This window comes from Oncorhynchus keta, unplaced genomic scaffold (assembly GCF_023373465.1).
Source record: "Oncorhynchus keta strain PuntledgeMale-10-30-2019 unplaced genomic scaffold, Oket_V2 Un_contig_12248_pilon_pilon, whole genome shotgun sequence".
Classification (NCBI taxonomy): domain Eukaryota; kingdom Metazoa; phylum Chordata; class Actinopteri; order Salmoniformes; family Salmonidae; genus Oncorhynchus; species Oncorhynchus keta.
The window spans coordinates 90001-102500 of record NW_026277808.1 but is presented as its reverse complement, the minus strand read 5'-3'; the positions used below and the strand labels follow the sequence as shown (position 1 = coordinate 102500).

Sequence of the window (12500 nt, the reverse complement as noted above, 5' to 3'; positions counted from 1 at the left end):
AGAGAATGACTGGCGGTGTTAGCTAGTTAGCATATTAGACTGTATCTAATGGTCGTTATCTATAGTCTGTATCCCTTATCAATCAAAGATCAATGCTTGAAATAGCAATGTTGTATAAGCGCTTGGAGACCTACGTTCATTAGAATTAGCATTCTCATAGAGAATGACTGGCGGTGTTAGCTAGTTAGCATATTAGACTGTATCTAATGGTTGTTATCTATAGTCTGTATCCCTTATCAATCAAAGATCAATGCTTGAAATAGCAATGTTGTATAAGCGCTTGGAGACCTATGTTCATTAGCATTCTCATAGAGAATGACTGGCGGTGTTAGCTAGTTAGCATATTAGACTGTATCTAATGGTCGTTATCTATAGTCTGTATCCCTTATCAGTCAAAGATCAATGCTTGAACTAGCAATGTTGTATAAGCGCTTGGAGACCTACGTACATTAGCATTAGCATTCTCATAGAGAATGACTGGCGGTGTTAGCCAGTTAGCATATTAGCGAAGTGTTTTATGACGATAACATCCGGATATTTGCAGTCTGTTGTGCCACGAAGCTAACGAGCTAACGCCGCCAGTCATTCTCTATGAGAATGCTAATGCTAACAAATGTCTGTTTCTGAGTGCTTATGCTACGTGAAAAAAAAATGTTCACATTTTTTTTCAATAATTTTCCTAAATACAGAATTAACATATCTTTTTAGGGTTAGGGACCGGAAGAAGGAAAACAATCTCAACAAATTGGATGTTTTTATTTAAATGTATTTCATCTATTAACTGGTCTAGGAACAGGTCTAGGAACAGTGGGTTAACTGGTCTAGGAACAGTGGGGTTAACTGGTCTTGGAACAGTGGGTTAACTGGTCTAGGAACAGTGGGTTAACTGGTCTAGGAACAGTGGGGTTAACTGGTCTAGGAACAGTGGGTTAACTGGTCTAGGAACAGTGGGTTAACTGGTCTAGGAACAGTGGGTTAACTGCCTTGTTCAGGGGAACAGTGGGTTAACTGGTCTAGGAACAGTGGGGTTAACTGGTCTAGGAACAGTGGGTTAACTGGTCTAGGAACAGTGGGTTAACTGGTCTAGGAACAGTGGGTTAACTGGTCTAGGAACAGTGGGTTAACTGGTCTAGGAACAGTGGGTTAACTGGTCTAGGAACAGTGGGTTAACTGGTCTAGGAACAGTTGGGTTAACTGGTCTAGGAACAGTGGGTTAACTGGTCTAGGAACAGTGGGTTAACTGGTCTAGGAACAGTGGGTTAACTGGTCTAGGAACAGTGGGTTAACTGGTCTAGGAACAGTGGGTTAACTGGTCTAGGAACAGTGGGGTTAACTGGTCTAGGAACAGTGGGTTAACTGGTCTAGGAACAGTGGGTAAACTGGTCTAGGAACAGTGGGTCAACTGGTCTAGGAACAGTGGGTTAACTGGTCTAGGAACAGTGGGTTAACTGGTCTAGGAACAGTGGGTTAACTGGTCTAGGAACAGTGGGGTTAACTGCTCTAGGAACAGTGGGTTAACTGGTCTAGGAACAGTGGGTTAACTGGTCTAGGAACAGTGGGTTAACTGGTCTAGGAACAGTGCAACAGTGGGTTAACTGTTCTAGGAACAGTGGGATAACTGGTCTAGGAACAGTGGGTTAACTGGTCTAGGAACAGTGTGTTAACTGGTCTAGGAACAGTGGGTTAACTGGTCTAGGAACAGTGGGTTAACTGGTCTAGGAACAGTGGGTTAACTGGTCTAGGAACAGTGGGTTAACTGGTCTAGGAACAGTGGGGTTAACTGGTCTAGGAACAGTGGGGTTAACTGGTCTAGGAACAGTGGATTAACTGGTCTAGGAACAGTGGGTTAACTGGTCTAGGAACAGTGGGTTAACTGGTCTAGGAACAGTGGGTTAACTGGTCTAGGAACAGTGGGTTAACTGCCTTGTTCAGGGGCAGAACTACCTCTACACTCTAACCACTAGGCTACCTGCCTCCTCTACACTCTAACCACTAGGCTACCTACCTCCTCTACACTCTAACCACTAGACTACCTGCCTCCTCTAACCACTAGGCTACCTGCCTCCTCTACACTCTAACCACTAGACTACCTGCCTCCTCTACACTCTAACCACTAGGCTACCTGCCTCCTCTACACTCTAACTACTAGGCTACCTTCCTCCTCTACACTCTAACCACTAGACTACCTGCCTCCTCTACACTCTAACCACTAGACTACCTTCCTCCTCTACACTCTAACCACTAGTCTACCTACCTCCTCTACACTCTAACCACTAGGCTACCTGCCGACCCACTATTGTTGCCAGGGGGCCATAATTATATTCTGCAGTGTGGTCACACATTTTTACATATTGTGTGTGTGTGTGTGTCTCCAGGTCAGAGTGTGAGGAGCGCCTGAGGGCGGAGCTTAAGGCGGAGCTTGATGCGGCTGTTGCCACGAGCAACCAGAGAGAGCAGGAGCTGCAGACTCAACTAGCCGATCTCCAATCACAGGTAATCTACTCAACTAGCCAATCACCAAAATCACAGATAATTTACTCAACTAGCCAATCACCAATCACAGGTAATTTACTCAACTAGCCAATCACCAATCACAGGTAATTTACTCAACTAGCCAATCACCAATCACAGGTAATTTACTCAACTAGCCAATCACCAATCACAGGTAATTTACACAACTAGCCAATCACCAAAATCACAGATAATTTACTCAACTAGCCAATCACCAATCACAGGTAATTTACTCAACTAGCCAATCACAAATCACAGGTAATCTACTCAACTAGCCAATCACAGATGATCTACTCAACTAGCCAATCACCAATCAAAGGTAATCTACTGAGATGTCTGGGGGGTCTGATCTATCCTTACTATTGATTTGAGATGTCTGGGGGGGATCTGATCTAACCTCACTATTGATATGATGTCTGGGGGGGATCTGATCTAACCTCACTATTGATCTGAGATGTCTGGGGGGGTTCTGTTCTAACCTCACTATTGATCTGAGATGTCTGGGGGATGTGATCTAACCTCACTATTGATCTGAGATGTCTGGGGGAGGGGGACCTGATCTAACCTCACTATTGATCTGAGATGTCTGGGGGGTCTGATCTAACCTCACTATTGATCTGAGATGTCTGGGGGATCTGATCTAACCTCACTATTGATCTGATATGTCTGGGGGGGATCTGATCTAACCTCGCTATTGATCTGAGATGTCTGGGGGGTCTGATCTAACCTCACTATTGATCTGAGATGTCTGGGGGAGGGGGGGGATCTGATCTAACCTCACTATTGATCTGAGATGTCTGGGGGAGGGGGGGTCTGATCTAACCTCACTATTGATCTGAGATGTCTGGGGGGGTTTGATCTAACCTCACTATTGATCTGAGATGTCTGGGGGTGTCTGATCTAACCTCACTGTTGATCTGAGATATCTGGGGGATCTGATCTAACCTCACTATTGATCTGAGATGTCTGGGGGTGTCTGATCTAACCTCACTGTTGATCTGAGATGTCTGGGGAGGGGGATCTGATCTAACCTCACTATTGATCTGAGATGTCTGGGGGATCTGATCTAACCTCACTATTGATCTGAGATGACTGGGGGAGGGGATCTGTTCTAACCTCACTATTGATCTGAGATGTCTGGGGGAATCTGATCTAACCTCACTATTGATCTGAGATGTCTGGGGGGAATCTGATCTAACCCCACTATTGATCTGGGATGTCTGGGGGGATCTGAACTATCCTTACTATTGATCTGAGATGTCTGGGGAGGGGGACCTGATCTAACCTCACTATTGATCTGAGAAGTCTGGGGGAGGGGGGGATCTGTTCTAACCTCACTATTGATCTGAGATGTCTGATCTAACCTCACTATTGATCTGAGATGTCTGGGGGGGATCTGATCTAACCTCACTATTGATCTGAGATGTCTGGGTGGATCTGATCTAACCCCACTATTGATCTGAGATGTCTGGGGGAGGGGGGGATCTGATCTATCCTTACTATTGATCTGAGATGTCTGGGGGGATCTGTTCTAACCCCACTATTGATCTGAGAGGTCTGGGGGAGGGGGCGATCTGATCTATCCTTACTATTGATCTGAGATGTCTGGGGGGATCTGTTCTAACCCCACCATTGATCTGAGATGTCTGGGGGGGGGTCTGATCTAACCTCACTATTGATCTGAGATGTCTGATCTAACCTCACTATTGATATGAGATGTCTTAGGGGGGATCTGATCTAACCTCTATTGATCTGATATGTCTGGGGAGGGATCTGGCCCAACTTAACTATTGTTCTGAGATGTCTGGGGGGGATCTGATCTAACCTCACTAATGATCTGAGATGTCTGGGGGGATCTGATCTAACCTCACTATTGATATGAGATGTCTGGGGGGTCTGATCTCACCTCACTATTGATCTGAGATGTCTGGGGGATCTGATCTAACCTCACTATTGATATGAGATGTCTGGGGGGGGTCTGATCTAACCTCACTATTGATCTGAGATGTCTGGGGGAGGGGATCTGTTCTAATCTCACTATTGATCTGAGATGTCTGGGGGGAATCTGATCTAACCTCACTATTGATCTGAGATGACTGGGGGAGGGGATCTGTTCTAACCTCACTATTGATCTGAGATGTCTGGGGGAATCTGATCTAACCTCACTATTGATCTGAGATGTCTGGGGGAATCTGATCTAACCTCACTATTGATCTGAGATGTCTGGGGGAATCGGATCTAACCTCACTATTGATCTGATATGTCTGGGGGAATCGGATCTAACCTCTATTGATCTGATATGTCTGGGGGAGGGATCTGGCCTAACCTAACTATTGTTCTGAGATGTCTGGGGGGGGTCTGATCTAACCTCACTATTGATCTGAGATGTCTGGGGAAGGGGGGGTCTGATCTAACCTCACTATTGATCTGAGAAGTCTGGGGGGGTTTGATCTAACCTCACTATTGATCTGAGATGTCTGGGGGTGTCTGATCTAACCTCACTGTTGATCTGAGATATCTGGGGGGATCTGATCTAACCTCACTATTGATCTGAGATGTCTGGGGGTGTCTGATCTAACCTCACTGTTGATCTGAGATGTCTGGGGGAGGGGGGGATCTGATCTAACCTCACTATTGATCTGAGATGTCTGGGGGGATCTGATCTAACCTCACTATTGATCTGAGGGGTCTGGGGGGATCTGATCTAACCCCACTATTGATCTGCGATGTCTGGGGGGATCTGAACTATCCTTACTATTGATCTGAGATGTCTGGGGGAGGGGGGACCTGATCTAACCTCACTATTGATCTGAGATGTCTGGGGGGGTCTGTTCTAACCTCACTATTGATCTGAGATGTCTGGGGGTGGGGGGTCTGATCTAACCTCACTATTGATCTGAGATGTCTGGGGGGATCTGATCTAACCTCACTATTGATCTGAGATGTCTGGGTGGATCTGATCTAACCCCACTATTGATCTGAGATGTCTGGGGGAGGGGGGATCTGATCTATCCTTACTATTGATCTGAGATGTCTGGGGGGATCTGTTCTAACCCCACCATTGATCTGAGATGTCTGGGGGGGGGTCTGATCTAACCTCACTATTGATCTGAGATGTCTGGGGGGATCTGATCTAACCTCACTATTGATATGAGATGTGTGGGGGGATCTGATCTAACCTCTATTGATCTGATATGTCTGGGGGAGGGATCTGGCCCAACTTAACTATTGTTCTGAGATGTCTGGGGGGTCTGATCTAACCTCACTATTGATCTGAGATGTCTGGGGGATCTGATCTAACCTCACTATTGATCTGAGATGTCTGGGGAGGGGGATCTTATCTAGCCTCACTATTGATCTGAGATGTCTGGGGGGGTCTGTTCTAACCTCACTATTGATCTGAGATGTCTGGGTGGATCTGATCTAACCCCACTATTGATCTGAGAGGTCTGGGGGAGGGGCGGATCTGATCTATCCTTACTATTGATCTGAGATGTCTGGGTGGATCTGATCTAACCCCACTATTGATCTGAGAGGTCTGGGGGAGGGGGATCTGATCTATCCTTACTATTGATCTGAGATGTCTGGGGGATCTGATCTAACCTCTATTGATCTGAGATGTCTGGGGGATGTGATCTAACCTCACTATTGATCTGAGATGTCTGGGGGGTCTGATCTAACCTCTATTGATCTGAGATGTCTGGGGGGTCTGATCTAACCTCACTATTGATATGAGATGTCTGGGGGTCTGATCTAACCTCTATTGATATGAGATGTCTGGGGGATCTGTTCTAACCTCACTATTGATCTGAGATGTCTGGGGGATCTGTTCTAACTCCACCATTGATCTGAGATGTCTGGGGGGTCTGATCTAACCTCACTATTGATCTGAGATGTCTGGGGGATGTGATCTAACCTCACTATTGATCTGAGATGTCTGGGGGTCTGATCTAACCTCTATTGATATGAGATGTCTGGGGGGGTCTGATCTAACCTCACTATTGATATGAGATGTCTGGGGGGGATCTGATCTAACCTCACTATTGATCTGAGATGTCTGGGGGGTCTGATCTAACCTCACTATTGATCTGAGATGTCTAGGGGGGCAGTTAGGAGGTGGGAAATATATTTTTTACATCGAACCCTTAAACTAACAAGACAGTTGAATCATGCCCTGTTTGAGTGAGCTAACTTCCTGTTGTAGGTGGAGAGGAAGGCGGGGCCAGCAGAGGGTCACCATGACGACAGCGAGATTGACAGGCTGCGGAGGGAGGTGCAGGAGACCAGAGACATGAACCAGAGACTGAGAGAGCAGCTGCAGGTTCACACTCACACACACACACCCACACACACACACACACATAGTCACTCACACACACTCACTCACTCACTCACTCACTCACCACCACTCACTCACTCACTCACTCACCACCACTCACTCACTCACTCACCACAGACACATAGTCACTAAGTTCTCCCACTTAAAAAGATGAGAGAGGCCTGTAATTTTCATCATAGGTACACTTCAACTATGACAGACAAAATGAGAAAAAAATCCAGAAAATCACATTGTAGGATATTTAATGAATTTATTTGCAAATTATGGTGGAAAATAGGTATTTGGTCACCAACAAACAAGCAAGATTTCTGGCTCTCACAGACCTGTAACTTCTTCTTTAATAACCTCTTAGAGCCACTGAGACGCCAGCGTCTCACCTCGCCAACAGGAAATGGAAATGTGCAACGCCAAATGCTAATAGTACTCGATAAAACTCAAACTTTCATTAAAACACACATGCAGGGTACTGTGAAGCTACACTCGTTGTGAATCTAGCCAACATGTCAGATGATTTAAAATGCCTGTCCGCGAAAGCATGAGAAGCTATTATCTGATAGCATGCACCCCGAAATACCGGAACGAGTTGTAAACAAAATAATTAGCGTAGCCGGCGCTACACAAAACGCAGAAATAAAATATAAAAATGCATTACCTTTGATGAGCTTCTTTGTTGGCACTCCTGTATGTCCCATAAACATCACAATTGGTTCTTTTTTTTCGATTAATTCCGTCCATGTATACCCAAAATGTCCATTTATGAAGCCCGTCTGATCCAGAAAAAACAGCTTTCCAAAACGCAACGTCATTTTTTAAAATGAAAAAAGATGCCTATAAACTTTGCTAAAACACTACTTTTGTAATGCAACTTTAGTAAACGTTAATAATAGATCAAGTTGATCACGGGCGATCTGTATTCAATAGCAGCAGGTCTTGAAATCTTGTTCGATATTCTCTCTTTCAAAAACTTCCTCCTGTGTACCCGATGACAGGAAGTGCTTATTTCTCATTTCACCAAGGATTAACTTCAACCCAATTGCCAAGACTGGCGACATCGTGTGGAAGCTGTAGGAACTGTAAACTGGACGCTATCTATTTTCCATAGACAATACAGGGACCTCGCGGAGGGATATATATATATATTTTTGTGAACAGTTTTTCCTTGGGGTTTTGCCTGCTACACACGTTCTGTTATAGCCACAGACATGCTTTAACCAGGTCTAGAAACCTCAGAGTGTTCTCTATCCACACATACTAATCATATGCATATACTATATTCCTGGCATGAGTAGCAGGCCGTTGAAATTTTGCACGATTTTTAACAAAAAGTTGAAAAAAATGCACCCGATCTTTAATTAAGAGGCTCCTCTGTCCTCCACTCGTTACCTGTGTTAATGGCACCTGTTTGAACATTATCAGTATAAAAGACACCTGTCCACAACCTCAAACAGTCACACTCCAAACTCCACTATGACCAAGACCAAAAAGTTGTCAAAGGACACCAGAAACAAAATGGTAGACCTGCACCAGGCTGGGAAGACCGAATCTGCAATAGGTAAGCAGCTTGGTTTGAAGAAATCAACTGTGGGAGCAATTATTAGAAGACATACAAGACCACTGATAATCTCCCTCGATCTGGGGCTCCACGCAAGATCTCACCCTGTGCGGTCAAAATGATCACAAGAACGGTGAGTAAAAATCCCAGAACCACACGGGGGACCTAGTGAATGACCTGCAGAGAGCTGGGACCAAAGTAACAAAGCCTACGATCAGTAACACACTACGCTGCCAGGGACTCAAATCCTGCAGTGCCAGACGTGTCCCCTGCTTAAGCCAGTACATGTCCAGGCCCGTCTGAAGTTTGCTAGAGAGCATTTGGATGATCCAGAAGAAGATTGGGAGAATGTCATATGGTCAGATGAAACCAAAATATAACTTTTGGTAAAAACTCAACTCGTCGTGTTTGGAGGACAAAGAATGCTGAGTTGCATCCAAAGAACACCATACCTACTGTGAAGCATGGGGGTGGAAACATCATGCTTTGGGGCTGTTTTTCTGCAAAGGGACCAGGACGACTGATCCGTGAAAAGGAAAGAATGAATGGGGCCATGTATCGTGAGATGTTGTGTGAAAACCTCCTTCCATCAGCAAGGGCATTGAAGATGAAACGTGGCTGGGTCTTTCAGCATGACAATGATCCCAAACACACCGCCCGGGCAACGAAGGAGTGGCTTCGTAAGATGCATTTCAAGGTCCTGGAGTGGCCTAGCCAGTCTCCAGATCTCAACCCCATAGAAAATCTTTGGAGGGAGTTGAAAGTCTGTGTTGCCCAGCAACAGCCCCAAAACATCACTGCTCGAGAGGAGATCTGCATGGAGGAATGGGCCAAAATACCAGCAACAGTGTGTGAAAACCTTGTGAAGACTTACAGAAAACATTTGACCTCTGTCATTGCCAACAAAGGGTATATAACAAAGTATTGAGATAAATTTTGTTATTGACCAAATACTTATTTTCCAACATAATTTGCAAATAAATTCATTAAAAATCCTACAATGTGATTTTCAGGATTTGTTTTCCTCATTTTGTCTGTCATAGTTGAAGTGTACCTATGATGAAAATTACAGGCCTCTCTCATCTTTCTAAGTGGGAGAACCTGCACAATTGGTGGCTGAATAAATACTTTTTTGCCCCACTGTACATAATAAACCTGACTGTACATAGTTACACAGTTTGTTTTCTTTCAGGAGGAACCACAGAGACACTCTGAAGAACGACACGTGGCGGCGATGCAGGCTCTGGAGAGACGAGCTCAGGAGGAACTGCAGACCGAGAGGAACAGACTCCACACACTGCACCTGTTACAGCTAGGTAACACACTGCACCTGTTACAGCTAGGTAACACACTGCACCTGCACCTTACAGCTAGGTAACACACTACACCTGTTACAGCTAGGTAACACACTGCACCTGTTACAGCTAGGTAACACACTGCACCTGTTACAGCTAGGTAACACACTGCACCTGTTACAGCTAGGTAACACACTGCACACCTGTTACAGCTAGGTAACACACTACACCTGTTACAGCTAGGTAACACACTGCACCTGTTACAGCTAGGTAACACACTACACCTGTTACAGCTAGGTAACACACTGCACCTGTTACAGCTAGGTAACACACTGCACCTGTTACAGCTAGGTAACACACTGCACCTGTTACAGCTAGGTAACACACTGCACCTGTTACAGCTAGGTAACACACTACACCTGTTACAGCTAGGTAACACACTGCACCTGTTACAGCTAGGTCACACACACTACACCTGTTACAGCTAGGTAACACACTGCACCTGTTACAGCTAGGTAACACACTACACCTGTTACAGCTAGGTAACACACTGCACCTGTTACAGCTAGGTAACACACTGCACCTGTTACAGCTAGGTAACACACTACACCTGTTACAGCTAGGTAACACACTGCACCTGTTACAGCTAGGTAACACACTACACCTGTTACAGCTAGGTAACACACACTGCACCTAACACACACTACACCTGTTACAGCTAGGTAACACACTACACAGCTGTTACAGCTAGGTAACACACACTACACCTGTTACAGCTAGGTACAGCTAGGTAACACACTGCACCTGTTACAGCTAGGTAACACACTGCACCTGTTACAGCTAGGTAACACACACTGCACCTGTTACAGCTAGGTAACACACTGCACCTGTTACAGCTAGGTAACACACTACACCTGTTACAGCTAGGTAACACACTGCACCTGTTACAGCTAGGTAACACACTGCACCTGTTACAGCTAGGTAACACACTGCACCTGTTACAGCTAGGTAACACACTGCACCTGTTACAGCTAGGTAACACACTGCACCTGTTACAGCTAGGTAACACACTGCACCTGTTACAGCTAGGTAACACACTGCACCTGTTACAGCTAGGTAACACACTACACCTGTTACAGCTAGGTAACACACTGCACCTGTTACAGCTAGGTAACACACTGCACCTGTTACAGCTAGGTAACACACTGCACCTGTTACAGCTAGGTAACACACTACACCTGTTACAGCTAGGTAACACACTACACCTGTTACAGCTAGGTAACACACTGCACCTGTTACAGCTAGGTAACACACTACACCTGTTACAGCTAGGTAACACACTACACCTGTTACAGCTAACACACTGGTAACACACACTACACCTGTTACAGCTAGGTAACACACTGCACCTGTTACAGCTAGGTAACACACTACACCTGTTACAGGTAACACACTACACCTGTTACAGCTAGGTAACACACACTACACCTGTTACAGCTAGGTAACACACTGCACCTCGTTACAGTTAACACACTACACCTGTTACAGCTAGGTAACACACTGCACCTGTTACAGCTAGGTAACACACTGCACCTGTTACAGCTAGGTAACACACTGCACCTGTTACAGCTAGGTAACACACTACACCTGTTACAGCTAGGTAACACACTGCACCTGTTACAGCTAGGTAACACACTGCACCTGTTACAGCTAGGTAACACACTGCACCTACACCTGTTAGCTAGGTAACACACTGCACCTGTTACAGCTAGGTAACACACTGCACCTGTTACAGCTAGGTAACACACTGCACCTGTTACAGCTAGGTAACACACTGCACCTGTTACAGCTAGGTAACACACTGCACCTGTTACAGCTAGGTAACACACTGCACCTGTTACAGCTAGGTAACACACTGCACCTGTTACAGCTAGGTAACACACTACACCTGTTACAGCTAGGTAACACACTGCACCTGTTACAGCTAGGTAACACACTGCACCTGTTACAGCTAGGTAACACACTGCACCTGTTACAGCTAGCTAGGTAACACAACACACAGCTGCACCTGTTACAGCTAGGTAACACACTGCACCTGTTACAGCTAGGTAACACACTGCACCTGTTACAGCTAGGTAACACACTGCACCTGTTACAGCTAGGTAACACACTACACCTGTTACAGCTAGGTAACACACTGCACCTGTTACAGCTAGGTAACACACCTGCACCACTGTTACAGCTAGGTAACACACTGCACCTGTTACAGCTAGGTAACACACTACACCTGTTACAGCTAGGTAAACACACTACACCTGTGTTACAGCTAGGTAACACACTACACCTGTTACAGCTAGGTAACACACTACACCTGTTACAGCTAGGTAACACACTACACCTGTTACAGCTAGGTAACACACTACACCTGTTACAGCTAGGTAACACACTGCACCTGTTACAGCTAGGTAACACACTACACCTGTTACAGCTAGGTAACACACTACACCTGTTACAGCTAGGTAACACACTGCACCTGTTACAGCTAGGTAACACACTGCACCTGTTACAGCTAGGTAACACACTGCACCTGTTACAGCTAGGTAACACACTACACCTGTTACAGCTAGGTAACACACTGCACCTGTTACAGCTAGGTAACACACTGCACCTGTTACAGCTAGGTAACACACTACACCTGTTACAGCTAGGTAACACACTGCACCTGTTACAGCTAGGTAACACACTACACCTGTTACAGCTAGGTAACACACTACACCTGTTACAGCTAGGTAACACACTGCAC

The 12500-nt window shown here is 45.5% G+C and overlaps 1 protein-coding gene across 1 annotated transcript in view; it reads left to right on the top strand.

Annotated features, from left to right (window-relative positions):
• Positions 1-12500, top strand: part of LOC127917825 (trichohyalin-like) — a 94964-nt gene that overhangs the window by 35274 nt on the left and 47190 nt on the right. The window contains 3 exon segments of the mRNA XM_052500883.1: positions 2376-2493; positions 6716-6832; positions 9595-9718. Of these exon segments, the coding sequence (XP_052356843.1) occupies positions 2376-2493; positions 6716-6832; positions 9595-9718 (359 nt within the window).